The sequence below is a fragment of the Eutrigla gurnardus genome, assembly GCF_963514095.1.
Source record: "Eutrigla gurnardus genome assembly, chromosome: 12".
NCBI classification, from domain to species: Eukaryota; Metazoa; Chordata; class Actinopteri; order Perciformes; family Triglidae; genus Eutrigla; species Eutrigla gurnardus.
In genome coordinates this window covers 8,389,382-8,408,572 of record NC_139926.1, presented here as the reverse complement: position 1 = coordinate 8,408,572, position 19,191 = coordinate 8,389,382, and the positions used below count along the sequence as shown (strand labels likewise).

General features: G+C 42.8%; 1 protein-coding gene across 3 annotated transcripts in view; it reads right to left on the bottom strand.

Annotated features, from left to right (window-relative positions):
* Nucleotides 1–18,879, bottom strand: part of satb2 (SATB homeobox 2) — a 44,361-nt gene extending 25,482 nt beyond the window's left edge. For all 3 annotated transcript variants that reach the window (XM_084023430.1, XM_084023431.1, XM_084023432.1), the window contains exons 1-3: nucleotides 18,741–18,879; nucleotides 9,513–9,728; nucleotides 5,276–5,461 (exon numbers count right to left, since the gene is read on the bottom strand). In XM_084023430.1, the coding sequence (XP_083879556.1) occupies nucleotides 5,276–5,461; nucleotides 9,513–9,684 (358 nt within the window). In that variant the 5' untranslated portion in view covers nucleotides 9,685–9,728; nucleotides 18,741–18,879. The remainder of the gene's footprint in view (nucleotides 1–5,275; nucleotides 5,462–9,512; nucleotides 9,729–18,740) is intronic.
* Nucleotides 18,880–19,191: the final 312 nt, after the last annotated feature.

Genomic DNA, 19,191 nt, shown 5'->3' with positions numbered 1-19,191 from the left:
GACAAGTACAGTCCACCACGTTGATGCAAGACGGTAGTCTGTCCTGGAGGATTATAATGGATCTTTGGGGTGACAGAATAATATTTTGTCCTCCAAATACACTTGGTTGCTTTTCACTGAGACTCCAGGCCGACACACCGAAGGGCAGACGTAATTTGATTGAAGATTTTAAAAGAAGAAGCAGGAACAACAGTACTGAGACTCTTCAGTAGTTGCGGCTATTTACTGGCTCCAGATCTGATCGGCAGTGACAGGAAATTGGCACCAAGGTGGACATGCTTCCCCTTTTCCGATGTGACAGGCATTGAAGTTAATAGATAATAATAGATAAAAGCATTATTCATGTTTAAAAAAATGATATTAATGTACAAAACATACAATTAACATGCTCTCCTCAAAGCCACAACAGTCATTTAAGCTCACTGATCGTCGTAAAACACACTTCATTCAAACTCGACAGAAACAAAATGAAACTCATTGTTACCATCATTGTTAGTCTTTGGGCTGCTCCAACAATCCCTAACTGTTGTATGACGGTTAGAAAAGAGAGACTGAATAAGAAACACATAAAAGAAGCAACCGCTAACATTTCCCGGTTTATTAACTCTGCTTCCTGCCAGTGTATCCGTGACATCAACTGTGACACACCAGAACAAACAGGAAGGCATACTCGTCTAATAGCAAAGGGACTGCAGTCCATTTCCTAGCAGGTTTGGCTAATTACGGTGAATAAATGGTAATAATTGGCCCCAACCCCTCTCTTTGTGCCTCTGATATCATGTAATCTTATTGATGAGGGCGTCATCTTGGATAAACCAAAGCGCAAAGGGGAGAAGTTTCAGGGCAAAACGTTTATTTTTTTTTTAATCTGGAGGTGGATACATGTGCCAAAAATGTGGGCAAAAATCCCAGGGCCCATTTTTTGTCCCAGCCTTTTTTGAAGGATCTTAAAGTGTACTGGGGATTGAATTCAGGCTATCTGCAGCCTCAATTTTAACCTTCCATTACCACATTTCAGGAGTAGCCCTTTAGCCCTTTGAGTTTTTGGCCCTGTGTGACTTATTTTCAACAAAGTCGCCACACTCAGGTCTCAGCACTTGCTGAGTATTTCATGTCAAAAACTCCAAAATGAAGTTTTGATTAACCAGAAGGATCCCTTAAGATGAACTAAACAGGGCCCTAAAGAGAAAAAAATAGCAGCTTACACATAAAGAGGATATAGACCAGCCAAGCCTGGAAACCGAAAAGACATTCTTCATAATGGACAGTTTGTGATTTATAAATGTATCAGCAATGAATACAAAAGTTAAGTATGGCCTGACTAAATAAGGGAAAATGCACGCGGCTAGAATTAAACTGCAATTTAAAAAATGTCTAAACTCAGATGTCCAGTGAAGTGCTGACGTGATCTGCAGCAGTGACCCTTTGTGGCCTGTCAGACGTGGCACTGCAACAATGCTCTCTCTCACACTGACCACCGTTAACTGTTCATTGGCTGGAGCCGTAAAGTACAGGTCTGCTCCCATCCATTCTATAAAAGCCTTCAGACCCTTATAATTGAAATAAACAATATCTCCCAGTTAATTACTGGGCTAAGCTAATTAAAGAAAGGCCGTGGTCCTCGGCGGGGACTTTAAATACACCGCTGGGACGCAAAAATGCAGGACACAATTCAAACAGGGAGAAAATAGCTGGGACTCTGTGTAATTTTGGTCGTGGACCGCAGGGGAAAAAATGTATAATTTAAGCCAGAAATTATTCATTTAACATAAACGCTTGTTTTAAAAAACAAAAAAAGTATTCATTTGAGAGAAGCTGGGGGGAGGTGTGTGTGTGTCTGTGTGTGTGTGTTTTGTCTGTGATACTGCATGAATACACAGTATTCCACACAGAGTATATGTGAAATTTAGTGTGAGCAAATGCATCCTTGCATGGGTGTGAGCTTACAAGTGTGTGTGTGTGTGTGTGTGTGTGTGTGTGTGTGTGTGTGTGTGTGTATTTTGCACACAAACCCACACACAAACTGTAACAGTGCTCAATTCCCAGAGTTTTGTTTGTGTGGAGTTGTGATGTCCTGTTTAGTCTTCCCTTTGAAGCCCCTGGTGTGGTGCATTGATGTGGACCGGGGACCAATGTGGCTCGCTGTTTTCCATACACACTGATGAGGCCGACAGACACACACACTTAGAGAGAGAGAGAACAACAAACAAGCAACAAACACTCGCTGTACACTTTAACGGACTATTGTCAGCCATCACCTTAGGATATCTGTAGGACTGTGCATCTGTGTGCTGTTTATTTTTCTAACTTGCTTCAACAGCCTGCAGTTCAAAAAACGCCCAAACAAAGAAAATCTGCCACATAATGTGCGAAAAAAGGGAATTTAAAGAATGTCATTAGTGCCAAAGTCATGATTATGTCACAATGTCAGCTGGAGGCAAAACAACGGGAAGACTGGAAGCAAACACAAGTCACCTGAGAATGTTATCTTGCCGTGTTGCTGGGAGTATGGCTCCAAGTTGAAATTATATTGCATACCTCTGAGATGATAATCAGCGATTCGAGTCTCTAGCGAGCTAGAGAAAATGTCGCTAACAGTTTTAGCTTAGCCATCTGCTAACCGTAGCCATCGTGGCCGCTGCACCTTAGCGGTGAGCTCTCTGCTAACAAGGAAGGCTAACCTACCGGAGAGATGGAGAGAAACTGCTGCTAACAGTTTAGCCTGCTGTTAACCACTGGTGTGAGCCTTTAGCTGCAGTTAGCAGAAACTCAATTATTGACATGTCTCTCCATCTCTTTACAGTAAGTCTGTCTTCCCAAAGATTGACAGTCCTCTGTTTCCCTGCATGTTTGATTTCTCTGTCACGCTCACGGTCTTAGAGAGAATCACGTTTGTGATTCAGAAACACAGGAACGGGGTCTATGAAGCAAATTAAGTTAATTTAATTAATCTGATTAACTGAAGACGGACTTCAGGTTTAAACTCAGGATATCAAGAGCTAGATTTCTAGTACCTATAAGGTCGAGAGTACACAACCTGGTTTAAGTGGGCTGCAGACCAGATAAGAGCTGTTGGCCTTGAGGCAGTGAAGGGATTTCACGGGAAGGGGAGAACCCACACAGTTTCAAAACACGGCTGCACACTTCACTGGAACGAGACCTGGTGGAGCGAGATGAAAAAACGAACGGGGATCTCCCACCATTTGCAGTCTATGGCAACAGCCTTGTTGCTCGCTGTCGCTCTCTTGTTACCATTTTATATCGATGTGAGGCAACTTCCCCAGATGGCATTTTCTGCATACTTGAGAAAAGACAGCAGTAAATGACACTGTCCTGTTGCAGATGACTACCATGTGTGCTGCAATAAATTACAGAGTTTTTCTTTTTCCTCCGCTTCATAAACATTCTCACACATACTGTACACACACACACACACACACACACAATGTATTTTTGCCGTGCGGAGACATTCCTGTCCAGCTCTTTGTTGTGTCTTTAATGAGTTTTACAGGCTCTGTCTGTGTCTTGGTTGTGTTTTTTAAACATTCTTGTGCTTATTGCCACCATAACAGTACAGTGTCTGCTCTAAATAGACGACCTCACATCCAGTTTTCTTCCCAGGCCGCTGATTAGAGGCAGCGTCTCCTCACAGTCTTGACCCCTCCGCTGCACGGTATTTAATTCTGAGTCAGTGGCACCGCAGTTTACACAGTGAGAGACACTTGGTTGGAGGTTGGAAAATCATGGCTATTAATAATGGCCTTGATGAAACCCTCTTCATACTAACAAATACAGTCGACTTGACCTCAGATATTTAGCTGTTTAAAGGAAAGTAGAGAAACAGGATTTGAAGAATACTGTTCTTTTGTATTTCTCTGCCAAGCTGAAAAATTTGGTCATCTGTACAACTATGTCTTTTTCCCTTCAGCTAGCTATTTGGTTTCCTTTCTTTTTAATTTTTCCTTCAGTACTCCTTCACCTCTAAAACTGTACTCCTTCACCTCTACAACTGTATACACCTCTACAACTGTACTCCTACACCTCTACAACTGTATACACCTCTACAACTGTACTCCTACACCTCTACAACTGTACTCCTAAACCTCTACAACTGTACTCCTACACCTCTACAACTGTATACACCTCTACAACTGTACTCCTACACCTCTACAACTGTATACACCTCTACAACTGTACTCCTACACTGCTACAACTGTACTCCTAAACCTCTACAACTGTACTCCTACACCTCTACAACTGTATACACCTCTACAACTGTACTCCTACACCGCTACAACTGTACTCCTAAACCTCTACAACTGTAATCTCCTACACCTCTACAACTGTAATCCTACAACTCTAGAACTGTACTCTCCTACACCTCTACAACTGAATACACCTCTACAAGTGTATATACATCTACAACTGTATACACCTCTACAACTGTACTCTCCTACACCTCGACAACTGTATACACCTCTACAACTGTACTCAGCTACACCTCTACAACTGTACTCTCCTACACCTCTACAACTGTATACACCTCTACAACTGTACTCTCCTACACGTCTACAACTGTATACACCTCTACAACTGTACTCTCCTACACCTCTACAACTGTATACACCTCTACAACTGTACTCAGCTACACCTCTACAACTGTATACACCTCTACAACTGTACTCCTACACCTCTACAACTATACTCTCCTGCACCTCTACAACTGTAATCCTACAACTCTAGAACTGTACTCTCCTACACCTCTACAACTGTACACATTCACCTCTTCAACTGTACTCCTACACCTCTACAAGTGTATACACCTCTACAACTGTACTCCTACACCTCTACAAGTGTATACACCTCTACAACTGTACTCCTTCACCATTCCTTGTTTTTATGCTATGCTAAGCTAACTAGCTGTAGCTTCGTATTTCATTTACAAACACGACTGGTATACATTTTTTCGTCAAATTCTCAGTGATTTCCCGAAATGTATTTTCCTAACTGTTCCTAAGGACAGGGACAGAATTATAAGCATAAAGAAAGGTTTGGATGCACAATCCCGAGGATGCACACTATTATCTGAAATAAGGTCCCATGAGGGAATTTGCTTTGTGCTTTCTCAGCAGTGTTAGTGTTTTATCAGTTGTTGGTGAGAGCGTTGCGGTAGCATTAGCATGGCGTTAATGCTACCGTGGCGTTTAGGCATCAATGGCCGAAAACAATGCAGAGACATGACATCACTGGTGTGTGCAGTGTCTCTCTGACTGACCGTGGGCTTGTGCTGCCGAGCTGTGGGAGTAGCCGAGGGCCAGCAGAGCCGTCTCCACCAGCTGAGAGAAGAGAATATCCTTCCTGACCAGCACAAACTCTGCATGCTCCTCTCTTCCCTCAGATCCGTCTGTCTGAATGCCTCCGTCCGCCTGCTCCACCACACAAAACACCGGAATCATCAGACCTGCGGAGGACAAAAGCCGGAAAAGAAGAGGAGAAAAACAAAAAAGATTATTTCTAATGTCTGGCTTTTATTGTTCATAGTTTATCGCTCATAGACAGCAGACATGCGGATCACGGGTCAAGCTTGGTATCACTTCATCCTTTCGGTTTTACACTGTTGAATGTTGCACCCGAAGTTCTTAATAAGCTTAAATGAACCAGGGATGGGCTGCACGGTGGTGTAGTGGGTAGCACTCTCGCCTCACAGCAAGAGGGTCCTGGGTTCGATTCCCGGGTCGGCCCGGGTTCCTTCTGTGTGGAGTTTGCATGTTCTCCCCGTGTAAGCGTGGGTTCTCTCCGGGTTCTCCGGCTTCCTCCCACAGTCCAAAGACATGCAGGATGGGGATAGGTTAATTGGTGACTCTAAATTGCCCGTAGGTGTGAATGTGAGTGTGAATGGTTGTTTGTCTCTACATGTTGGCCCTGTGATAGACTGGCGTCCTGTCCAGGGTGTACCCTGCCTTCGCCCAATGACAGCTGGGATCGGCTCCAGCCCCCCCGTGACCCTAAATACAGGATAAGCGGTAGAAAATGGATGGATGGATGGATGAACCAGGGATGTTAAATTAATGACATGCATTTTTAAATCGACTGCAACAGTGCTGTTCATTGTACGTGGACAGTTCCAGGAATTTAATCTAACGCCGATGGTAGATAGGTGGTCATAATAAGAGCTCCCCGAACAGATATGTAAAAAATTATACAAATATACACAAGACCTACACAGACCAACTGCTACTTTCATTAGCGTAGCAATAACAGGTTGAAAATAACAGTTGAAATACAAGTTAAATCAAAAGTGCAGGTATGTATAAATGTTAAGGCAGTTAACAATGCTGAGGCATATGAATTTACACAATACTGTGAGCTTTCCTCAAAAGATGCAAATTCGGGTCTAGTGAAAACCAGATTCTCCAGATGAGTTTAAGTCTGCATCGAGCCATCGCAGCATGCACGGCACGCACACAGATCTTAACATACTTTCAAAGTATTTGACTAAAAGCTTTTGAAAACTTTATTCACGTAAACAGATTCAAGTAAAGCCAGAGAGAATTTAAATATGGCTCATTATGAGTCTTCGTCAGGCTGGGACCGAAATGACGATGCAGGTGGTTGTCCTCATCGAGTGATGCAATCATCTCATCGGGACCATCTTATTTGCCAGCGCCTTCCTTACAAAAATGACTCATTCTGATCCGACTGCCACTGTGGTTAAAGGTTCTCTATGGACTCTACTTCTGTATGTGTTTGAATCTGTTTGAATTCTCTGTGCTTTGTTTACATTGCGGGCTGCCTTTTAGTGCATGTTTTAGTGCATGTTGGTGCAAGTTAGCGTGCCCAGAGAAAAAAAAGAAAAATGTATCTATAGGTCAGTTTAAATGATTGGAAAAATGATGAACGCTCTCCTTTATCTGGTAAGGATAAGCTATTTAACCACCATGTTATTTATTCCTGATTGTGACCAACATTTCAGCTAATGATATTAATGAATGTCCAGGTTTCACAGCTGAAATCTGTAACATCGGTAACATATTCCTCATCATCCACGTTGTCAACTGTAGCGGCAGTTCATAACCACACAGCTTTATCAAATATTTATTCAATGACGGCCTGATGAGCCATATGAGGAGCTAATAATCAGCATAGCAGCACTTGTTTATTACATGACATCTCGCCTACATCACTGACATTAGGGAAACCGGACATTACAAAACTCGAGACAAGCACTTGTTCGTCCTGCTCAGTATTTCCAGTATCTGGTTAGATTAATTATCCGATTCCCAGCATCCGTGTCCTTTTGGCTCCCTGAACTAATATCAATCCTTCCTCTTCAATAGAAACCTTTTTCCTAAAAGGCTTTTGGTTTTGGGCCACCTGTCAACTAATTAATTAAAAGCCCTCTAAAGAAATGATGGAGTGAGAGCATTAGGCAGCGTCCCAGCACTAATAATACAGGGCACGCCAATGTGTTTTACCGCATGGATACCACACAATACCAAGCACACACACACACGCATGCTTCTCCATAGAGGTGCATGCAGTATCGCCCGGCCCGCCCCCCACCCAGATCCATCCCACCCGTTGTTTTAATCAGTCAATTCCTATATTTCTATTTCCTCCTCATTAATCACTCTGCTCCCAGTCCTCCAGGCTCTCATGGAGTGAATTACACACTGGAGCACTGTGCCAATTCAAGTAAGTGAATTTCCCCCAACAGGGAAATATAACTGTCAACACAGAGCAGCTCCCTCCGACCAGCGCTCCCTCTCTCTCTCCCTGTCTGGCTCTATCGCGCTCTACCCTCTGTCTCCACCTCAGTCTGTCTTCTCTTATATCCAGTGTCCTGTGATTTGCCCGCTGTGTGTGTGATCTGGTTTGGATGATGTGATGTTGCCTCAAAACCTCTAATCCCTCTAATATGTATGGGGATGAATGAACGGGGATATTAAAATAAGATGGGTGTGTGTGTGTGTGTGTGTATGTGTGTGAGGAGCGTAAGTGTCTTGGCAGCATTTGTTTGGTGCGAGTGTCACAGCGTAGACATTTGTGAATGTGGACATATAGTGTGTTTGTGTTTGCTGCTGCCCTCTCTCTCTCTCTCTCTCTCTCTCTCTCTCTCTCTCTCTCTCTCTCCATGTGTGTGTGTGTGTGTGTGTGTGTGTGCATGTCCCCCTCCTCGTGGCAGCAGTGTGGTTTGGAGGAGACACGTCGAGTTTCCTGTCTTCAAAGGCAACCCGTCATTATTACAGGCCAACCATCCGTTCAGGAAACCCCTTCCTCTCTCCGTCCCTCCCTCCACGCACACACAAATGTTTCTTCTCCTTCTTTTTCCTTGCATTTCAACATTCATTCATTCTCTCACTTCAGCACATTGCTTCTCTTACTGTGGTCAAACCTGAGCTCCACAACCACAGACAGGTTCATCTTTACTAACTCCTAATGTGCAGCTTCAAACCCACATATATGTATCTTTCATATTCTAGCAAAGATCCCAGAGTTTTGTAGAAATAGTCAAGGATGAACGTTTTGGGCACATTTGTAAAAAAACAACAGAATATTAAATGGTGCAGTGCTTAAATCATTGCAGCATCAAATGTTAAAAATAATTTACGTCAGTAGTGTTTTGAAAAAATAATAGAATATATTATTATATCTTTCTAAATTTGAGGAACATGTTGAGACTGCAAACACACAGCGATACGAACACCCATAGAGGCAGAAGTACACACACGTAACCAAGAAACAACTCTCACAATGAACGCAGGAATCGATAAAAGCGAGTTGAATAAATCTTGTTTATACGGAGCAATCTCCTTTATTTGGTGAGCCTGTCTTATAGTTCCCCCCAGGCTTATAGATTAACAGTCCAGGAACAGCTCTGGTTCTCCCGGCAGCGCTGCCACGCTACGATGCAGCGTTGAGCCAAACTCCACTCGCGGCCAGGATGTGGCTCAACGCAGAGCCAGGAGCTGTCTTTGGGTTTGGACACCTGCGTGGGACGGCAACAGCTGTTCTGAGACGTCATCATCTAACTTTCACCATCTCTGCAAGAATCCAATGATGTGTACAATTTGGAAATAAATGATTACTTTGTTTTTTTAGGAATAAGATATTTCTTTATTTTGTTTTTGTCATGAACCACGTTTTAAGTAGCCATTGATTCATTTTTTTTTTTTTATAAATGAAGTTTTCATCCAAATTTAGCTCACATTTGACCATATTTTCAGAAAATCTGCAGAAGGAAATGCAAATTAATGCGTTTCTATCCACTGCTGTGTGTGAATGTTGGAATAATTGGCAGCAATAATTCTCCAGCTGGGAGCCGTTGTAGAGGAAGAGGGTGCAACGACGGACCATGATAGTAATATGACATGTGTAACTGTCTCCTCCAAAGATCTCATGTTTCCATCTCTTTGCAGGTGGATGTAAACACGCATATATTGAGTTTGAGGCTTTAAAATGAATCTCTTCATACAATAAATAAACAACAAAAAAGATCAACATGCTGTTACCTCCTAGAGGCCTCAGTGGGGCTCCGTTGTGGCGTATGCGTGGCCCCGTGGGGCTCCCGTTGAGCTCCAACCGGCCTTTCTTCCCCGGCGGTGGGAGGCCGCTGAGGTCCGGGCTGCCTCCCCGCCGCTCAGGACTGTCCTGGGTGATGGGACTCTCCCGTCCTCGCTCCATCCTCCTCCAGACCCCCAGAGGAGCTCCAGCCAGAGAGAACGAGTCTGGAAAGAAAATTCAAGGGAAATTCATGTTTTTTTTAGGGGTGGAAATTGTAAAAAGAATTCCACTATTAATTCTTTTTATTGTCAACAAATCCCATGAAAAGACCAAAACCAACAATGAATCGTAAAATGTATTAATAGACAGCTGAAAATAGTCCCCAACAAGTGCACCATTTGCTCCTGTTTAAATTTGTTAAATCTGTTTTAAGGCATAACCAAGTCTCTCTCTTTTTTTTTTTTATGAAACATATTATATTTGTGACCCTTTCTTTAACATTTGAGTCTTCAGGAACAAACGGGCTTGGAGCTGAGCACCACCGACGTGGAAGTTGATGGAATTTGTTGAAGGTAAGAAACATATAGAATAACACCACTGTTGTTCTTGGAGTGCTAGCAAATGTGTTCGACTTAATTAAAGAACTGATACAGACAAAGAGAGGGAGAAGACAATGGAGAGAGACCCTTTATCAGTGTTTATAGAGAGTGTAAACTACACGGTGACTGTGTGGGTGTTTAATATGTATGCGTACATATACATCACGTACACGGGAGCGTGAGCCTCGTGGGTCGGTGTCCCCTGATAAGGGAGCAGTCAGCCAAACGTCTAATATAGGGTAATGCCATGTGAAGTGCTGCCAGGTTGGGGGGGGGGGGGGGGGTACACACACACACGCCAACAACATATGAATAGGCAGCCAGCTCGGCTCGCTCAGGCCAAATGGACTGCTTTTATTTACATTCTGGACGATATCAGCCAGCGTGTGTGACCCTCAGTGGAGCGAGAGAGCAAAAAAAAATAATAATGGTGAAGTGGGCAAGTATGGAAATCAAGTAAGTGAGCAGATCTGAGAGTGGAAAAACACAGAGGGTCTCTGCACTAAGTGACATTGGCCAGCAATCCAGCAGAACAAATGAGGGAGAATCCATGGTTATTGTTTGAGCGTGGCATTTTCCACAGCGCCTGATTAGAAAACTGGAACCCCCCCCCTCCCTCACTCACTCACTATTTAATATTTCTGCAGCTTTTACTGCTGCAGCTGTTGCAACTCTGAACAAAAGACAACGTTTCGTGCTGTGTGTCTTTTTCTCCCCCTCTCGCCTTTTCTCTACCTTCTCGACCAACTCTTTCACAACCATACAGCTGAAAAACACCATCCACCACAAACATGGGGGAGAAAAAAAACGCTCAATCTGAGAAGTATTAAGAGCTTGGGCAAAATGTCAAGATGCATAATAAATTAAAAACATTAGCTTTGGCGTGATTAAAAAATGCGGGAGGCAAAGAGGCCCCAAAAAAATGTAAGCGGCAGTTTAATAATGATACAAAAAAAAGGAAAGAAAAGAAGTTCAAAGAGTTGCACTGAGTGGAAAGCGATGGGTTTAAATGTGAATACAGTGGTAGCTATATTTCACAATGCGAGGCCCGCTGGGAAAAAGGGAGGCGTTGGAAATAAATCTAACCGCTAACAATGTCGAAGCTACAATAAAGAACAACTGAACGCAGCAGAACATTGGAGGAAATTTACATCCGGTGCAGCTCTTCACTGTGAGAAGTGGAACTTCACCTGCCTTGTAAAGGTGCAAGAGGAAGTGAGGCCAAAACTCGACCTTTTCATTTCTTATTTTCAAAACAATCTGTTTTCATCAGAGGCAGGTCCCGACCCGCTGCAGCTCCCCAGCTTCCGACGATCCCTATCACGACCTCGCCGACATCTCACCATCTAACCTGGGACACCCACACACACTATAACAGATAGTCACAGTTTCCCAACATCATCTAATCTCCAAACACATCCAGCTTCAATAACATTTCATTTGGTATTTGACCCAAAGAGATAAAGAACTTGGTGCCATCCCGAGATAAGATGTCCCACCTCAACCGCAGTGAGTATTACCACGTCAAACGGTCGCCGGGTCATCTACGGTCACATGAAGCATGTTTCCAAGTGTGTTTATTACACCCAGCATTGAGGCTCTGATCAGTCCAGGCTGGCTTCTTGTCATTATTTGTGCAGCGCTTTGCTCACTTTTTTTTAGCTCGATGCTCGACGCATTTTCCATATTTCCATTTAATGAAATTTCAGTTTTTCAAACCCTTTTCCAGCTTTAGTTACTTTTTAGTTACCTTTTGTATTTTTTGAAGGAGCTTATGAAATACATCACATTGAATTAACGAGTGGTTCCCAAACATTTGTATATTATATTAATATGGAAGCGTAGTAGTAATAATAATGATAATAATAATAATTCTATCTGAAACCGTAATATTAATCTGCAACTGTTATAATCGATAAACGTTTAAGTGGATCCAACTTCTAAATTGTGAGGGCTTTCTGATTTCCCACGTCTTCTGTGAACGTGAAGTAAACGTCTTGAGTAAAGCATCTCTTCAACACTGAGGATGCTGCAGGTTTTATCCAGTAAAACAACTTGTATCCCCACTGACCGCTTCAATCACTTCATACAGCCTGTAGTTGGTGCTTTATCATTGAGTTTATGCTAAAAGTGCATCTATTGAAGGATCAATGAAGTTAAATCCAACCTGCAAATGAAGATTTTTAATACATCTAACAACTGTCTCACATCAACAGGCGAGGGCTGTAATTATAAGCACTGATAAAAATCCTGCTTACGGTATAAAATGAAGGCCTCACATTATTATGTAGATCTTTTTGTATATACTACTTATACCATGGACTTGTAAAGTCAACTTAATTGTATTATGTAAATCAGGCAGATCTAGTATTTTGCAATGATTTGAAGCCACATTACTGTAAGTCTTACTTGAGAAGCCTCCAGCTTCTGATTGTGGTTTAACAGGTTGTCATAGAAACCTTGACCATGTCGAAGTCCAATGTGTTACTTAGCACTAACTAATTAACGCTAATTCAGAACTACGTGCTTGATGAACAGTTGATTGAAAACTCAGCACATTTCCTGCACCTCCGAATGTTCTGACTGACATGTAAATAATAACTTTGGTGGGGGCGTGGCCATGGTCACAGACTGATAAATGCTAATCTATTGTATGCAATATTGATGGGATGTTGAGCAATATCCTTTTGTTGTAGAGACGGTCTCACACAGGACGATGCCGTACTACGGGACATCGCGTTTACTCACCGACTGATATCAGCCTTCAAACACTGTGATTGTTATCGTGTCCATCTTAATGCATCTGTGTTGCATGGTTTGATAAGGTGTGTGATAGTTAGAGCAGTTAATAAAGGAGCGATAAGAGGAGCTGTTACATATCTGCTATGGAGACGGGCAACAAATTTAATGTCTTTTTGATAAGAACAGGGGTCATGGCACGTTTCCCAATGTATTGCTTCTGTGGTCAACTGTCACACCTCTCAGAGAAACTGTGTAATGCATTATTAGGACTTTTCTTTTAAAACCTGCTGTGAAAATATCTTTGTCACTTGCTGCCTTGTTTTAAAAGATAAAAATGTAATAACGCAATCTCAACTTTAAAGCTTTCTGCTCTGAGACAGTCAGATACGAAGAAATAAAACCCGCATTGCACTGTTTTGTCCTGCATTGTGCCCGATACTGAGACAACCTCGTTTTTTGGATGATAAGCCGCTATCAAATTGCACATTATTACATGTTCTAGACATAACAAATACACTCTGAGGGCCAAAGACAAGATTGCAGAGCAAGAAAATGTGGACACACCCAAAGAAATGGAAGAGTGGGACACGACAACAAACACACCTATAAACAATATATCCAGCTCAAAGACATAAACACACACAAACACAGGCTAACATGTAATTCAAAGCCAGTCTAAACTCTACAAATCAGACGGCTGACAAACACTGATTGGTAGTCCCATCCATCCATTTGAAAGATGTATGCTTTAATGACTGGGCCTGCAGCAACGGTCCATAAAACCTGCCTTTTTCCCTTTTTTCTTTTAATCCCTCCGTCATTTAAAGGGAGAAACTACAGGTAAATAGGGTAAAAAATTCAATAAATAAATAAAATAACTAGTAGATATCAGCACTTCCCTATGTTGATTCATTATATATACAAATACATTTTGTATTACATTTTATTTAATCTTCGAATATACAATTGTGGCATTATCTTATTAAAAGTGTGCTAATCAGAGCAGAATTCTGTTTCATATTAAAGTCAATGGTTTTCACACAGGAGGAGCATTTTGGATTTCTCTGTCACTCCATAAATCAACCAAAAAAAAACATTTTTACCAATAAAATTCATGCCGTGAATGATGTATGAACAACCCCCTCTGTAAACACCTTCAGGATATAAATAGGAATGAAACTGGAAAGTTTAGATGGAAGTGCTGCTGGAGTGGAAAGTTCTGGCTCAGAGGATGAGAGGAAACTGCCTTTTTAAAGGTATATTGTAGACACTAAATAAAGTAAAACATTGAACTAATAGATATCAACATAAAAACCGTACAGTAAGACAATTATGTATTGTATTACAAGTTTTTGGAAATATTATGTTGTTTTTATATGCAAATAAGGCATTATCTGATGGTAACCGTTGGTGAATTCAGGAGAAATCTACAGGCAAATATAAACAAAGTAGTTACATAAACAACTAAATGGGAATTTAGGATGTTTAAAAGAAGACATGGTACGGAAGAAAAATAGTCCAAAATATCAATGTTTTTTCTGAATCACCTTAATGACTAACTTTTTTAAAAGAAAAATGTTATTCTCATCTCTCTTTTGTTTTTTTGGATTTAAGTTTGAAAAAACACCTTGAGTTGCAAACCAGCTGTTTTAAATGCTCGACCTCTGATGGAGCAAGATGTTCACAAAAAGTAAAGATTGAGGAACAACAGGTAAAGAAATGCTTGCCAGTTGATCTCACAGAGAATACACACACACACACACACACACACACACGTAATCCCATTGCGATAAGTGTGCAGGAAACAGGGAGCAGCAACTCACACACTTATGCTCTGAGATTCAAAACGGGAGAGGAGCACAAGAGAGATAATTGTGGGTGAAAAGTGAACGCAATCAGTGGAACAGCAGGGTGAGATTTTGGAAGTGTACACGTGTGCATCTAATGGGCCTCAAAGCGTTCGGAGAAATGCAACTAACCTCTCACACGGCAGAGCCGGAGAGCCAAAGCCACTTCGCCTGTGCTCTAACTGCCTCTCTGGTATCTCTGTCACCGTTACGATACTGGGTCTGCTAATGAAGGCTGGTGCCTTCAGCATGCAAAGCAGACAGGCAGACAGGCAGACAGAGAGAGAGGGAGGGAGAGAGAGAGAGAGAGACCTATGAGGGCATTATTAGCACTGATAGCAGGGGAGAACGGGAGAGGCGTCACCCCATGTAGGAAAATATCTAGAGACGGCCGTTCTTCCCGTTCGAGATCAACTTTTATAGCCAGGTTATCAAGCTATTGGTTAATGCTTGGCTCTGCAGCACAGATAAAAGAAGGCAGCAGGAGGGGGGGCATATTAAAAGCCCTGCTGTCAGCTGAATGTACACATACGTGTATGCACAGGGAGGGCCGGAGAAGCAACTCGGAGGCAACTACAAAAAGGGAGAGAAACTTTTTTTCTCAATCTGAAATGAAACTGAGCTACATTGTTACGTTTCGGCAACCAAACCACTTGGTCATGTTGAGGCAACAAAAGCACTGGGCTCACACGGGACACAGACGGCGGCCTCCTGGGTCAAAGCCCCGCGTTCCCGTGACGTGTTTTCGTTGTATGGATAAAGTTTTAGGAGACATGCCGGACTACGAGGGGGGAAAAGATAACAGAATTGTTTCTCTTTTAAAGACTGAAAACAAAATGCTGAACAACATTTTAGCATTTTATGTGGCTGTTTATGAGAAATGATTGCTGTTTGGGAAGTTTGGATTATTGTGGAATTTGCCGTTTATGGCCATCAGATGTGTTACTGTGATGTGGGGAAAGTTGGTGTGAGGCGAAGTCAGACCTTTGTGGCAAAAACACACGCACACACACACGCACACACACACACACACACACACAGCGAAGTCATTGGGCTGAAGGGGCGAGACGAAGGCCTTCTGGCAAACATGTTTGGCTCCCTCGTAAACATCTCATTTGATAATGCAGGATGAAGAGTTAACAACGAGCATTTATAGCCTCGCCCTTCCAGCTAGAGGACCCATGCTTAAACACTCATCCATACTCTCTCTCTCTCACACACACACACACACACACACACACACACACACACACACACACACACACACGCACGCACTCAGCCACACAAACCACAGCAAGCACGCTACACAGACTCTCTGCTTTAACACTTCCAGGGACCACACACTGACTCCGAACGCAGCCGCTCGCGGATTAATACGAGTGTGCACGCATGTATACATACGGGGAGGGTGTGGACAAAATAGTGCAACTTTTGTGACACTTGAAGTCGCAACATAAGGTGTTGCCCTTATACTGTCAGACATGTATGCTGCTCAGAGAAAACGCTCACATGGTAGAATTTCACTATGACACACACACACACACACACACACACACACACACGCCTGCCAAACCCATCCACCACAGCTCACACCAGCCTCACCAGAGCGGGAATAACAGAGAGCTCAGGTCTCGTCTGCTTGCCGGAGTTTTCTCAGTCACACTTTACGAAAAAAACGAGGACAGAAGAAGAAGCACCAGGCCGAGCAGGAGATGTTATTTAGGGGTGTGGGAATACGAGAAGGAGTTTCTCGTCTATCTAATCTGCAGTTTAATAGCGCGGACACACCCATTTTACGTGTGAACGGATAGCTGAGTTGAGGAAGAATGAAGGAGGGTAACTCAAATATTGAAATGGGGAGTTTAAAGTCAGCAATTCATTGGTGTGAATTTAATTGTGACCTGTTACACGTGATTATCAGACTGTACGTGGACCTTTAAGAATAAACAAACATAAACAACTAATGAAATAAAATAATATTTCGGCTGCTGAAAAAAAATCTGCAGACTGAAGATTACAAAAATTACTTAAAAGCACGAAATTGCAGACAGTAAATAATCATTTGCGCATTTTAGCGTCAGAATGATAAAAGAGTCTCGCGCACGTCCCAAGAGTCCGCAGCTCAGGGAGGGCCAAAGAAAATATGTTTGGCACTATTTTTGAGAACTATTGAACCCCCTCCTCCCCCTCCTCTCCCTCCTCCACGTCACGTCTGCGCGACCCGTCAACTTTTTTTTTGTTTAACAGCAAACTTTAACCTGACAGGCAGGACAGAAACATTCCCCCATCACAGCAGCTGAAACGAATCCGTTTCTCCTCGCGGCTGGCTGCAACAACTAAAAAACTCCTGTATTTAAATTTTTTTAATTTTTATTCATGTTATTTTTCGAATGTGACGTAGGCCTACGCCCTGTTTGGGAGAGAAAACGGAGGACGGTGGCGCGTCAGGCCTATTTGACGATGATTGACGTGTAAAGCGCGTTGCCCTTTCTGCTCTAAATAATAATCCCGAAACGACCAGTTGTCCATCCGCGCTTTACGCGTGGAAATAGTTGCGTTTGCGTGAACGGGAGCGGATTTAGACGAGAAATAAAAAGAGCGTCTAAGCGCCGAGAAGAGTCCGCCTGGTGTTTTCTTTTAAAGGTCAGAGTTTGGTGTGAAGACACTGTTTTCTTGTAAAGAGCAGAAATAAAAAAAATATTTTGATTTGAAAAACCATAACAAGCGAGAAGCGTGAAAACAAATGTCCGCGCCTTCTTCTTCGTGTTCTGACTTTCTCGCTTTAAAACTTGGATTCCCTGCGTGTTGTAGCCTAAAATGAGGCCGCGGGTTTGATTCCTGCGTGTTTAGTGGGGGGCTGAGGATTGATCCTCACACGACGGTCTGCAACACGACTGCTTCTCATTTGTGCGCATTTGGCTTTGGTTCTCGGGTTCACGCCGAGCGGAATCGAGGCCTCAACTTGCGACCACACCGCAACGGTGTTGAGGTCTCTTACCGTGTCCCATCCCGGAGGCATCTCCGTGTGTTGCGGGGTTAAAAGGCCCGAGTAGCTGCCGAAAACACCTCCCTGTCCCCTCGGTATGTTTTATTCATCATCTGGCCCGTTTACCAACGATTGCTGCTGGTATTTAACCTCTGTTAACCAGTCACACCAGTAAAACCAGCAACACCTCTCGCGGTAATGGCTCATTCATTATATTTTTAAAGTTCAAAAGTCATAAAGTGACGTGACGCGTTTTTGAGACACTTGCTTGTTTTTTTTGGGACGATTTATTGCGACCTTATACCACTGTTTCAATGCACACTCACACACACACACACACACACACACACACACACACATAGGCTACACACACACACACGCGCGCGCGCACCAAGTTTTTGCATAAATTATTCGGTGCGCGAGCGACAAACCAAAAACATTTCCTGCCGAGCCTCCAAATCATCATTATTTTTAAGGAGCAAAACATCACGTTAAATTTTTTTTTTTTTTTTTTTTTTTTTTTTGCAAACTGGTTGAGTTTACTTAATAACTTCTATGGCATTTTGTTGACGTATCTACATAGTTTGCGTATTTAAAATATAAAATACAGCTGATATTTCCTAAAAGTGATACTTTTAGGAAAGTTTCACCTCAGAGCAGATCCTGACCGTGCACGTGCAAATTCGATAGGAAAATCTGACTCAATTTGTAAACAGCTGTACAATCAAAAATATCATCTCTAATTATAGGAAAATTGGTTATTTAGATTTCTAATTTAATAACTATTATTAGCCTATTATTATTCAAATGAAATGTCGTTAATTGTTATTATTAGACTAATACATTTAATTAGAATAAACACAATTATATTAATAGTTTATTTATTAGTATTAACTCACGGGGCAGTGATAGTGATGCAAAGTTAAAGTTGGCTATTGGTCAGTGGCATTAGTGTTGATTGGATTTATTTGGAATGAATGGTGATAATGAATTATACGGATTCATCCAGCAGTAGAAATGTTTAGCGGTGCGCAGGTGAGGTCTGTCCGGAGAGCTACTCACTGTTTACGGCGTGTCTGTAGCGCTGCTGGCCGCTGAGGAGGCTCTGTCCATTGATCAGGAGTATTGAATCCAGGGCTGAGCTGTGGTTCGACTCCCGGATACACGGAGGATCACGCTGGCCGATGGACTCGTCGGAGACCGAACCGGAGATCCACAAGGTCGATACTGGTGCGCGGTGTGGCGGGGAGGGAGAGGAGGGAAGGAATGGGGAGGTGGGGGAGCGAGGATAGCGCGCAGCAACGGACCGGAGAGGTGATGCTCGTCTCTGGGGAAGTAGAGGCGAGGAAGAGAGAGGGAGGGAGAGAGAGAGAGAGAGGGGGTGGGGGGGAGACTTGAGGAACACCGGTAGTCGTCTGTCCTGAAGCCGTGGACCGGAGCGCGCGCACAAACTTGATATTTTGGATGCGCGTTGCTCCCGTCCTTTCTCTTTTACGCGTTTGTCCGCCTTCAG